This window comes from Hibiscus syriacus, unplaced genomic scaffold (assembly GCF_006381635.1).
Source record: "Hibiscus syriacus cultivar Baekdansim isolate YM2019G1 unplaced genomic scaffold, ASM638163v2 tig00111540_pilon, whole genome shotgun sequence".
NCBI classification, from domain to species: domain Eukaryota; kingdom Viridiplantae; phylum Streptophyta; class Magnoliopsida; order Malvales; family Malvaceae; genus Hibiscus; species Hibiscus syriacus.
This window is the reverse complement of record NW_024063114.1, coordinates 986,481-999,509: the sequence shown is the minus strand read 5'-3', so window position 1 is coordinate 999,509 and position 13,029 is coordinate 986,481. Positions and strand designations below refer to the sequence as shown.

General features: G+C 35.5%; 2 protein-coding genes across 2 annotated transcripts; one reads left to right on the top strand and one right to left on the bottom strand.

Annotated features, from left to right (window-relative positions):
- Positions 1-106: 106 nt before the first annotated feature.
- Positions 107-1,622, bottom strand: LOC120164620 ((+)-delta-cadinene synthase isozyme A-like). The gene is made up of 5 exons (XM_039174300.1): positions 1,436-1,622; positions 1,080-1,347; positions 620-992; positions 308-526; positions 107-215 (listed from the first exon to the last, which is right to left on the bottom strand). The coding sequence occupies exons 1-5, from the start codon at positions 1,556-1,558 to the stop codon at positions 107-109; spliced, it is 1,092 nt and encodes a 363-aa protein (XP_039030231.1). The 5' UTR covers positions 1,559-1,622.
- Positions 1,623-5,936: 4,314 nt separating this feature from the next.
- On the top strand, positions 5,937-8,322 carry LOC120164483 ((+)-delta-cadinene synthase isozyme A-like). The gene is given in 8 exon segments (XM_039174190.1): positions 5,937-6,156; positions 6,245-6,515; positions 6,603-6,902; positions 6,905-6,974; positions 7,068-7,286; positions 7,379-7,517; positions 7,595-7,843; positions 7,940-8,322. Coding segments are annotated over 8 exon segments (1,665 nt in total). The 5' UTR covers positions 5,937-6,033; the 3' UTR covers positions 8,234-8,322.
- Positions 8,323-13,029: the final 4,707 nt, after the last annotated feature.

Below are 13,029 nucleotides of genomic sequence, written 5' to 3'. Positions count from 1 at the left end.
CAAAGAGTCCAAATACACATAATATTGGCTTCTTCATTCTTTTATATAAAAAAGAATTTCATTAAATTTATTTCTTGGAAAATTAGAGACGCCAACTTTTCGATTTTCAAAGCGCGATTGGCAATAGTTGTTCCATTTCTTCATAAACATCTAGCAGCGCCATGTAGCTTATTTTCATGTATTCCGGAAGTTGATCCATGCATTTAAGATCCCACCTGGAACACATGTTTTCATTGTTAGTTTCAACCCCAAGGCTTTAGTATCATCCAGCAAAATGAAAGTTAACTTGTAGTGCAACAAATCTAACCTTTGGATAGCCTCTGTATAGGGAATGAGTTCATCGTATGTTGCAAATGAATCGTATGTATCATCCACAATGGAAGCCATGGCAATGACTTTTGTCAAAAACTTTCTCCCAAGGGGGTATTGGGGTTCGAAGTAAACTCCCATTATCCAGAAATAGCCTTCCACCACTCTGTCTCTTGCAAATGGAAGTTTTCTCGTAAAGTCTAAATCTTTCCACCACCTAAAACAAATCATTCAAAATCGAGTTTAATTCATTCGTAAAAGAAAGATAAAAAAACATTAGCAACGATGGTGTGATTACTGAAACACTTACCTACAGATCTCACTTAGCTCTTTCCTGTGCAGAAGTTGCAACAAGTTGAAATCAATCTTTGCAAACTGAAGCAGTTGTTTGTTATGTGATTCGACATCTTCGTATATGGAAATGAATTTTCGAGCCTCCACCCTCGGCAACCCCCTTCGGATGGACTGTTTCAAGGCATGGTCGACCTGTTCCGACAAAGGATGGTCTAGAGTTGGTAATGCAAGTGTAAGTTGAGCGGCGGTGAAAGAAATGGCTTCGTCAAGTATATCTTCCCCATGGAGCCTCATATACGAAGCTTCGTAAAGCTCCAACAATCCTCGCACATCACTCGTCAACGATGCCTTGAAATTCCCTTCCTCGTCTCTGAACTTGTTGAATGCGTCTGCTCAATCAACCAAACTCATCATCAAACATTAATGAATATAGAGCTCGATAATCTTGAATTATAAAGGTTTGAGGGCTTAATTACCGCAGGAAACACGGAAGCCGTGCTCTCTAAGTAAACGGAATCGAAGAGCAGTGGTGTAGAGATCATTGTCAACTTCGTTGGTCTTGATATGGTATATTTTCTCGAGTTGAACTTCAATCTCTTTCTCAAAGTGATAGCTAACACCCAATCTTTGAACTGCATCAATGAAGGGTAACTTTTGGTTTGAATCCTCAACAGGTTCCACAATCATCTTCCTCACCTCCTCTTTCAATTCTTCGTACTGTAATCCGGTTGCAGCATCAATATCCTGCTCAAGTATAAAAAACTATTAAATCTATGAAATAAAACCTAAAACTCAACAGAAAGAAACATTGTAAAAAAAGTGAATAGGTTACCGTGATAGGACATTGGAGGAACATATCACCCCAAATGCCGGGATGAAAATCGGCCTTGGGCCGATTTTCATTATCCGACGGAAGGACGGAAGCTTGAACTTGGGAAACTTGTGTTGAAGCCATTTTCAGAGATGTATTGAAACAAATGAGTATGGTTTTGGACTACTCTTTTAAGGTTGAAAAGAAAGATGAGGGATGAGAGTAAGGATGAAATTGTTGAATGTATTCGTATATATAAGATTGCTCATTGAAGTCCAAAATGAAAGCGTAAATTGCAGATTATTTTTACTATTTGAAGTAGAAAACATACAGATATACACATAAAAGTCCATTTTCATTTGTCGTTCCCTTCTACTTGTTCAAAGTTGGTGCCTCAAAAACATTTTTTTAAAACATGTATATTATATTATATTATATTTAGTTTGACATAATTTGTCTTGAGAAGATTACTTAGCAGTCTTTATGACTAATCTTGCTGATGCTTTCTTTTTTGGAATTTTCTCGGGAAACAAACAATGAAAAGTTGGCGAAGTCTTTCGAGTACAAAGCAAAATATGTATCCCTGTAGAAGATGGCGTCACACAAATTTATATTGACAGTCAATTTTGACTCAATTAATTCAGAGTATTCATTTTTTTCTTCGATACAAACTCTACTAATTTTGCACAATGAGATTAATTTTAGTTTATTTGTGTTGAATTTAATTTATATTAATCATAGGTTACAACATTTAAAAAATTCGAAAATAAAAAAAAATTACACTAATAGAATATCAAAAATTGACGACTTATAAATCCTAGAAGGTAATCCAAAATTAACAAAATCGAACTCTTAAAAAATAATTAAACAAACAGAGTGAACTTTGAGAAGTTTAATAGGATAGTCGATACATAAATAAAATATAATATATATCAATCTTAATAAAAATAAAACCACATAACATCAAATCGATGATAACATAAATCGAAAATAAATTGAACATTTCTTATCATTTCTTGTAAATAACATTAAATAAACATAACAATTCATTTAATATATATTTATTAGGTGTAGTCAGATGGTCTATTAGTCGTCTACGGATATTCAAATCTAGTATTTTCATCAAATATCAATACAATACAATATATAATACTTATCTTTCATTCTTGTTGGAACACATAATTAGGGGTGCTCAACTGGTCGGTTCGGTTAACCGACCGAACTGAACTTCTAAAATTTCATTAATCGATTTTTTTTCTTATAATCGTTAATCGAATCAAAAGTTTTTTAAAAATAATTAATTTAACCGAAAACATTTAAGTTAATCAGTAGGTTAACCAAATTGACCCAAATTTATAAATAATATATATTATATATTAAATATTTTATATTTTCAACTAATTCGGTTTGTTAATTCAGTTAAAACCGAAATTTAAACACTCCAATATATGTTAACATTCCAGGATTCATGAGAAGGTTAATGATAGCTAGCTACAATCAAGGGTGGAACACATGTCGACTATGTTACCAATCAGAGAATAAATTATGTGTTGAACAAGAATGCTAAGATCAAAGCCTATACTGTGAAAAACAGTCTGTGGGTTTTTGTCGATGCTCTTATCGACAATCCTTCTTTTGATTCTCAAACCAAGAAAACTTTGACTCTTCGACAGACCAGCTTCGGCTCTAAATGTGAACTTTCAGAAGACTTCTTGAAGAAAGGTTAGTTAAAATGGCTCACTTATGAAGAAGCTGATCGTTACCGGCTAGCATTCAAGTTTGGTTGGTTGCAGGGTTTCAAATCGCGGTCGCATTTTCGGTCATTTCGGGTTTATCGTGATTGCGGCCATCGCGGACGCTATTGGGCGCTATTGCGGGTGTAGCGGGTAACTCGAACGGCGGCGAAACCGCTATTTCGCAAGCGCTATCACGTTTTCGGACCGTGATTTGAAACCCTTGTTGGTTGAAGAAGAAGAATAAGTCGATTAAAATGGTCTAATTCGGTCAAATGATGCCAAAAAATCATATTAACGTGCTACATTATCATTTCGTTACTCCAATAAACTACTATTAACGTCAAGTGGTCATTTTATAACAAAAAATAATGTTAATGACTGATTTGTGGCTTTTGAAACATCAATGGTGAAAACAAAAAATTACTCAAAAATTAGTGACCATTTGTATAGTTACCCTTTCTTTTTAACTCTTTGTCGATATCGTTTATTTAATAGTTACACAAATATTTAGTGACAGTCAATTTTGACTCAAATTATCTATCTTATTTCAAACTTGACTAACTCTGCACCAATTTTGTACAAAATAAAAAATGTTTACAATACAAAATGAAATGGGTTTGAATTCAATTTAATTTATACTTAAAAACATTTCTAAGATAAAATGATATATTTGATGAATTTGATTTAACTAAAAAAATTTAAATAATTAATTTTATGAATCTATTAAAATTATTTCTATTTAAATTAAATATAATATTTTTAAAATTATTTTAAGAAAAATTGATTGTAGCATTGAAATAAAATATTAGTCGCCATCACCAGTTGGTGAAGTTGGACGGACAACATGGAAATGTAAGCCTAAATTATTAATATATATAAAGAAACTAGCAGCCATGAACTTTTAAATATTTTTTTAGGATTGTGGGTAGGGTATTTAAAGTTCCGTTAAAATCGATTTAATCGAATTTGTTTTCGGTTAATCTATACGAATCAAATTAAAAACTGGATTGATTAATTTTATTGAACAAATTTTGAACAAATAAGTTCATAACGAACTTAAAATCATTGAGTATGTCAAAATGACTGGTATTATTATTAATGATCAATAAAATTCACATTCAAAAAAAAAGGAGAAATATTTTGTTTTATGGTAAAAAAATTCATTCATCTTAGTTATTTTTCAAGAAAAAAATAAGAAATAGGGGGTTCGTTGAATTTGAAATAGTTAGTTTCATTAATAAGATACGGAGACTTACTTCACATTTAAAATTGCACAAAAAATATTATTTATCTCATAGATGTCTACGTAAAATTCTAGGAAAACGTCAACGACTGATTAATTAGTGAGTTGGATATTCGGGAATAAAAAAATCGTTAAATTGCTAATTTTGAATTAATTGATTTAATTTTAGGTCCGGTTGATTAACGGTCAATATTTTTCAAATTTCGGTTATCAGTTAATTCAGTTTGAAATCAATCGGTTATCAAAATTATTAAAAATTTAATAAATTATTAAAAATTTAATATATTATATATATTATTTATATATTGAAGTGTTTAAATTTTGATTTTAACTGAATTAACGGACCGAATTAGCTGAAAATATAAAATATTTAATATATAAAATATATTATTTATAAATTTGGGTCAATTTAGTTAACCTACCGATTAATTGAAATCCGTTCGATTCTATTAATTATTTTTAAAAAACTTTTGATTCGGTTAAAGCTTAAAAGAAAAAAATCGATCAATGAAATTTTAGAAGTTCAATTCTATCGGTTAACCAAATCGACCGATTAAACACCACTAATTATGTGTTCCAACAAGAATGAAATATAACTATTATATATTGTATTGTATTGATATTTGATGAAAATTCTAGATTTGAATATCCGTAGACGACTAATAGACCATTTGACTACACCTAATAAATAAATATTAAATGAATTGTTATGTTTATTTAATGTTATTTGCCGGAAATGATACGAAATGTTCAATTTATGTTCGATTTATGTTATCATCAATTTGATGTTATGTGGTTTTATTTTTATTAAGATTGATATATATTTTATTTTATTAATGTATCGACTATCCTATTAAACTTCTCAAAGTTCACTCTGTTTGTTTAATTATTTTTTAAGAGTTTGATTATGTTAATTTGGGATTACCTTCTAGGATTTATAATTCAATTTTTGTTATTCTATTAGTGTAATTTTTTTTTTCGATTTTTTTAAATGTTGTAACCTATGATTAATATAAATTAAATTCAACACAAATAAACTAAAATTAATCTCATTGTGCAAAATTAGTAGAGTTTGTATCGAAGAAAAAAATGAATACTCTGAATTAATTGAGTCAAAATTGACTGTCAATATAAATTTGTGTGACGCCATCTTTTACAGGGATACATATTTTTCTCTGTACTCGAAAGACTTCGCCAACTTTTCATTGTTTGTTTCCCGAGAAAATTCAACCATACAAAAAATATGCATCAGCAAGATTAGTCATAAAGACTGCTAAGTAATCTACTCAAGACACAAATTCTGTCAAACTAAATATAATATAATATAATATATTAAATAAATATGTTTTAAATAATGTTTTCGAGGCACCAACTTTGAACAAGAAAAAGTAGAAGGGAACAACAAATGAAAATGGACTTTTATGTGTATATCTGTATGTTTTCTACTTCAAATAGTAAAAATACGCTTTCATTTTGGACTTCAATGAGCAATCTTATATATATTAATACATTCAACAATTTCATCCTTACTCTCATCCCTCATCTCTCTTTTCAACCTTAAAAGAGTAGTCTAAGGCAGCGGCTCAATTAATCTTCTGAATTCCAAAACCATACTCTTTTCTTTCAATACATCTCTGAAAATGGCTTCAGCACAAGTTTCCCAAGTTCAAGCTTCCGTCCTTCCGTCGGATAATGAAAATCGGCCCAAGGCAGATTTTCATCCCGGCATTTGGGGTGATATGTTCCTCCAATGTCCTATCACGGTAACCTATTCACTTTTTTTACAATGTTTCTTTCTGTTGAGTTTTAGGTTTTATTTCATAGATTTAATAGTTTTTTATACTTGAGCAGGATATTGATGCTGCAACCGGATTACAGTACGAAGAATTGAAAGAGGAGGTGAGGAAGATGATTGTGGAACCTGTTGAGGATTCAAACCAAAAGTTACCCTTCATTGATGCAGTTCAAAGATTGGGTGTTAGCTATCACTTTGAGAAAGAGATCGAAGATCAACTCGGGAAAATATACCATGACATCAAGACCAACGATGTTGACAATGATCTCTACACCACTGCTCTTCGATTCCGTTTACTTAGAGAGCACGGCTTCCGTGTTTCCTGCGGTAATTAAGCCCTCAAACCTTTATAATTCAAGATTATCGAGCTCTACATCCATTAATGTTTGATGATGAGTTTGGTTGATTGAGCAGACGCATTCAACAAGTTCAGAGACGAGGAAGGGAATTTCAAGGCATCGTTGACGAGTGATGTGCGAGGATTGTTGGAGCTTTACGAAGCTTCGTATATGAGGATCCATGGGGAAGATATACTTGACGAAGCCATTTCTTTCACCGCCGCTCAACTTACACTTGCATTACCAACTCTAGACCATCCTTTGTCGGAACAGGTCGACCATGCCTTGAAACAGTCCATCCGAAGGGGGTTGCCGAGGGTGGAGGCTCGAAAATTCATTTCCATATACGAAGATGTCGAATCCCATAACAAACAACTGCTCAGTTTGCAAAGATTGATTTCAACTTGTTGCAACTTCTGCACAGGAAAGAGCTAAGTGAGATCTGTAGGTAAGTGTTTCAGTAATCACACCATCGTTGCTAATGTTTTTTTATCTTTCTTTTACGAATGAATTAAACTCGATTTCGAATGATTTGTTTTAGGTGGTGGAAAGATTTAGACTTTACGAGAAAACTTCCATTTGCAAGAGACAGAGTGGTGGAAGGCTATTTCTGGATAATGGGAGTTTACTTCGAACCCCAATACTCCCTTGGGAGAAAGTTTTTGACAAAAGTCATTGCCATGGCTTCCATTGTGGATGATACATACGATTCATTTGCAACATACGATGAACTCATTCCCTATACAGAGGCTATCCAAAGGTTAGATTTGTTGCACTACAAGTTGACTTTCATTTTGCTGGATGATACTAAAGCCCTGGGTTTGAAACTAACAATGAAAACATGTGATCCAGGTGGGATCTTAAATGCATTGATCAACTTCCGGAATACATGAAAATAAGCTACAAGGCGCTGCTAGATGTTTATGAAGAAATGGAACAACTATTGACAGATCAAGGGAGACAATACCGTGTCGAGTACGCGAGAAAAGCAGTATGTGGCAATACGATCATCCGATTTGCTTTAATCTGAAACGTTGAATACTAATTTTCCCAGTCTTGATTCCTCAGATGATACGTCTTGCTCAAGCTTACCTTCTGGAGGCCAAATGGACACAGCAGAACTACAAACCAACATTCGAGGAGTTTAGAGATAATGCACTGCCGACCTCCGGCTATGCCATGCTTGCTATCACGGCGTTCGTTGGTATGGGAGATATCATAACCCCGGAGACCTTCGAATGGGCAGCCAATGACCCAAAGATCATCAAAGCTTCCACCATCATTTGCAGGTTCATGGACGACATCGCTGAACACAAGGTAATGTATGCTGTCCATACATTGGATCCATATTCGACATTTGGGGGTCTGCATCTGCTAAACTAATGGTAATGTTTGATATGTATGGGGGTGCAGTTCAAGCATAGGAGAGAAGACGATTGCTCAGCCATCGAGTGTTACATGGAACAGTACCGCGTGACGGCGCAAGAAGCATACGATGAGTTCAACAAACACATAGAAAGTTCATGGAAAGACGTAAACGAAGAGTTCCTGAAACCCACAGAAATGCCGACGCCGGTTCTTTGCCGGAGCCTCAACCTTGCCAGGGTTATGGATGTGCTTTACAGGGAAGGCGATGGTTACACGCACGTCGGGAAAGCGGCTAAAGGCGGCATCACTTCCCTGTTGATCGACCCCATCGCGCTTTGAATATGGAGAAGTTGGCGTCTCTAATTTTCCAAGAAATAAAATTAATGGAATTTGTACTTTATTAAAAGGAAAAGTATGTGTTCATCACCTTTTTCCTGACTTTATTCTTTTATATAAAAGAACAAAGAAGTCAATACTATTTGTATTTTGCCCTTTGTATTGCAATAATTTTTTTATAAAAGATTTAATTTATAATGAAAGTTTATAATCATAATCGTAAATTAAATATATAATAAAGATATTTTCCTAAATAAAGAGAACTAACCACTTAAGATCACAAAGACCATATAAGGAAAAGGCAAAAAAAACCTAACCAAATAACTCAGATAAAAGATAGATACGAATAGATCTGACCGCATTATCAAACGAATCACAAAAGGGGATGAAGTTATTGAAAGACCACCGATAAATTACAAATTAGAATTGATCGATGTGAAAATACTATCACGAACGTAAATCGTGTATCCAAATCCAATCTGAGGGTCCAAAGCAAGGAAGTATCAACATGATAAAAAATAAAGCGTCATCTTAATCAGTCTTGGCGATATGAAATCTAACTCTGAAAAAAAGAATAAACGAAAGTAACATCCAAATGACCAAAATTGTGCCATAAAGGTAGAGAAAAACATGTCATAAAGGCAAATTTATTAAAAATAAAAACAATGAAAAAAATAAAGATACGTTGTAATAAAGTAAAGGAAGGTGTTGGTGATGAGCATCAGAGAGTTCAGAAGAAGGTGAAGAATAATGAAGGTATTGGTGATGGGCATTATAATGGTGCCATGGGAGAGGTCAAGGATGTGGGAATAAAAGTAGAATTTGTTGGAGGGAGTATCACTCTGGCTGATAGTGACCATACGGGTATTTGACAAGCTGGGCTTACTAAAAATTATATTGATGATTCCAGGTTTGGCAAAGTTACGTATGCAAGCATGGTGGATGGATCGAATATCCAGTGGAAAACTTTGAATTCTTGTTGTGGTACCAATGACGATGAGGTGTTGGAGTTGAAAGCCAAGCAATGCAAATTCAAAGTTTGGCACCTCACAATGGGTTGAAAATTCAAAGGTAGGCATCGAAATAGGGAAGTCAAAAGGGGATGATATTGTTGATTTTTGGTAATGAGATAATTACATTTTAGTCCTTGAACTTTAGGATATTTATAAGATTAGTCCTTAAGCATCAACTATAAATACCATAACCTATTTAGCTTCAAAGTTATTCCAAATCATTTATTTCTCCCAATACAAGAGAGTTTTCTTGTGAGTTGTGAGTGTTTTGTAAACACTTGTAAATTTTTTCTCTTTAGTAAAAGATCTGCAGCGGTCCGGAGACGTAGGCAAAATTGGCTGAACTCCGTTATCAATTTCGGGTATTATTTTTTTACTTTTATTTCGCATTCTCACTAATCTGGTTATAGAAAAATTACTCGTTTATTTCCTAACAACTCGTATCAAGAGCTTTTGGTGGTGAATATTTTTGGTTTTTCTGTAAGGTTACTATTCACATGAATAGTAAATTTTGGTCGGTGATACGAATTTGTCGACGGAGGTGTTCTAATACACTGTAGTTCGCGAGAATTGACAGAAATGATCCAAAATAAGTCAGATTCAAGTGGGAGCGATGGCTTTGAGAAACGAAGTGGATGAGCTCAAGAGGGAGCTGCTCATATGCAAGGGAGCAATGAGTGAATGGGGTGCGCTCAAGACCTTCTTGGAATGACTTAGACCAGGGGCGATGCTCGGGGGAGAGCAAGGAGATGCCCATAAACTTTCGGAGGCCATAGTTGTAGCCGAAAAGCTGACTGAGCTTGCAGGTGTCAAGCCAAGTAGCAATGTGTCGTCCATGCCCATGCCCAGTGATAGTGGCAACATTGGTGGATACCAGGAAAAGGTGCAGTGGAGAGATGGTAGAGAAAACTCTTCTAATAGCCAAGGTGAGCCATCGACTGTTCGTAGCTAAGAAAAGCCATCGGGAAGGAATGACAAGGCTAAGTCCAATACAAAGAAGAAGGCGAGCAAGGAGAAGTTGAAGTGTTACTTCTGTGAAGGTCCTCATTTGATTAGAGGATGTCCCGAGAAATGTCGCCTTACAGCCATCATGAAGAGGATGGAAGAAGGAGAAATAGTGAGAATTTATGCGGTCGTAAGTGTTAAAGCTACCAAGTCAGGAAATAGACTTGGCCCGATTGATATGATCAATGCGGCCAAACAAGGATCGAGACGAGGTAAGGTTGTTGATGTTGAAGCAGCCGAACCAGGAAGAAAGCTCGAGATTGTGAGTATCCAAGCAATCAAGATAGTGGAAAGACTTGATGAGGCTACATGTTCCAAAGTAGCCAAATCAAGGAGCAAGAGTGGTGCGACTACAAGTTCTCAAGTAGTCAACCCATGATCGAAATGTGACGAGACTACCGGTGTCAAAGAAGTCGAGCACAAGAAGGAACCTGGTGCGATAGCAAAAGATAAAACCATCATGCCGAGGGTGCAAAGTGAGCAAGTCCGCTCACAGTATGCCAAGATGGAGGCATGGTCTAAGTTGAGGCATCTCAGACATAAAGTGACACTTAAGGAGTATGTGAGTCGATTCAGAAGACTCATGCTCAAAGTCCCAAGTTTGACTGAAGAAGATGAATTCTTCACCTTCATGTTCGGATTGAAGCCATGGGCGAAGAGAGTGTTGGAGCGAAGGGAAGTCAAGGAGTTGTCTAAAGCCTTGACAAACTTTGAGTCCATCAAAGAATTTGGAGTCAAGAAGAACAAGACTTCCAAAACAAAGCCGAAAGTCGAGGGTAGCAGCAATAGATTCTGTGATAAAGGCAAGTAAGAGGATGAGGAATGTTGTTCCTCGAGTGGCAGAGAAAATCCACTCAATGATGAACCAGATGGTGAGTCTGGGGAAGATGTGTGTAGTCTTGGCATAAGTTCGAGTGTCAAAGATACTAAGCCGAGGGTAAGCGTCGAACAAATGAGGGGGCACAGACTTAAGATGCCAAAAGTGTTGCAAAATTACCCGAGGGGAGCCGAGTCATCCAAGGTGATGGATGAGCCCAAGCTCGAGTTGTCTAGAGAAGAGGACGAACCCAGGATCGAAGAGGCGTTTAGAGTTGACTCAATAAGGTTCATTTCTACCAAGGCGAGTAGAAGCCAAGTGCAAGAAGAGTTGTCTGTGACCAAGGAGTTTGCCGAGCATGTTCGTGTAGAGAACATGGCTTCAGAGACCATCTTAAGAGAAGGGTCGAAGCAGGGGCTTGCCAAGTATGTTTAAGTGAGGAACAATCCTTCAAAGACTAGTGGACAAGAGAGTCGAAGGGAGCCAAGACGTTGAAGGAGAAGGCAACCACGAAGAAAGTGCTCCATAACAAATGGGTTTACAGGACGGTGACTATGGACAAACTGAAGTTGTGTTCAACTTCAGTTGACATTCTAGAGTAACAAGACTAGAAAAGTTGATGCATTGATCGAGTTGTGAAGACGGATTAAAATCAGTCTTCAAGTAAGAGATTGTTGGAGTTGAAAGTCAAGCAATGCAAATTCAAAGTTTGGCACCGCACAATGGGTTAAAAATTCAAAGGTAGGCACCGAAATGGGGAAGTCAAAAGAGGACTGATATTGTTGATTTTTTTGTAATGAGATAATTGCATTTTAGTCCCTAAACTTTAGAGTATTTATAAGATTAGTCCTTAAGCTTCAACTATAAATACCCTAACCCATTTAGCTTCAAAGTTATCCCAAATCATTTCTTTCTCCCAATACTAGAGAGTTTTCTTGTGAGTATTTTGTAAACACCTGTAAATTTTCTCTCTTTAGTAAAAGATCTACAACAATTCGGAGACGTAGGCAAAATTGGCTTAACTCCGTTATCAATTTCGGGTATTATTTTTCCTCTTTTATTTCACATTCTCACTAATCTGGTTATAGGGAAATTACTCATTTATTTCCCAACAGTATCACTCTGGCTGATAGTGACCATATGGGTATTCAACAGGTCGGGTTACTAAAAATTATATTGATGATTCCAGGTTTGGCAAGGTTACGTATGCAAGCATGGTGGCTGGATCGAATATCCAGTGGAAAACTTTGAATTCTTGTTGTGGTATCAATGACAATGAGGTGGTGGTTCTTGAAGAGGATTTTGTCATTTATAGATCCGAGGGGTACCCGACAATCAAATTTTCGAGAAAGGTTCATGAACAAATTGACTAAAATATGAGAAACTTTATAATTGTGCGACTGCTTGGAAGGATGATGAGCTATAAAGCCTTGTTGAATCGGATCAATGCTATTTGGAATCCTGTAGAGAAATACACTTGACAGACTTAGACAACAACTACTTCTTGGTCAAGTTCGCGGAGGAAGATGACTATGTTAAGGTGCTAACGGAAGGGCCATTGACTATTTATGGGAGTTATCTAATCGTTCAACCATGGTCTCGAAGCTTTTCGACTTTGGAGAAACATCCATCGCAAGTAATCATTTGGATTCGCCTCCCAAGGTTACCTTATTGATATTATAGTAAAGCCTTATTTCACTTGATTGCTACAGTGGTGGGCAATGTCGTTAAGATTGATTATAATACTCAAATGGGTGAAAGGGGTAAGTTTGAAGGCTTGTGGTTCTTGTTGACTTGAATAAACTTGTTATCACATGTATTAGAGTTGATGGAGTTAAGAAAAAGATCGAGTATGAGGGATTACACCAAATTTGTTTCAAGTGTGGTGTGTGTTGAACTATGTTTTGATATAACAATTTATGGCAAAATATTTTTGAACTTGAATTAAATTTACTCAAAGTTTT

Coding starts and splice junctions, on each gene's coding strand:
- LOC120164620 (XM_039174300.1), bottom strand. CDS start 1,558: ATGGCTTCAACACAAGTTTCCCAAGTTCAAGCTTCCGTCCTTCCGTCG. Junction 993..1,079: donor CGGCTTCCGTGTTTCCTGCG/GTAATTAAGCCC, acceptor TTGATTGAGCAG/ACGCATTCAACAAGTTCAGA. Junction 527..619: donor GAGCTAAGTGAGATCTGTAG/GTAAGTGTTTCA, acceptor GATTTGTTTTAG/GTGGTGGAAAGATTTAGACT.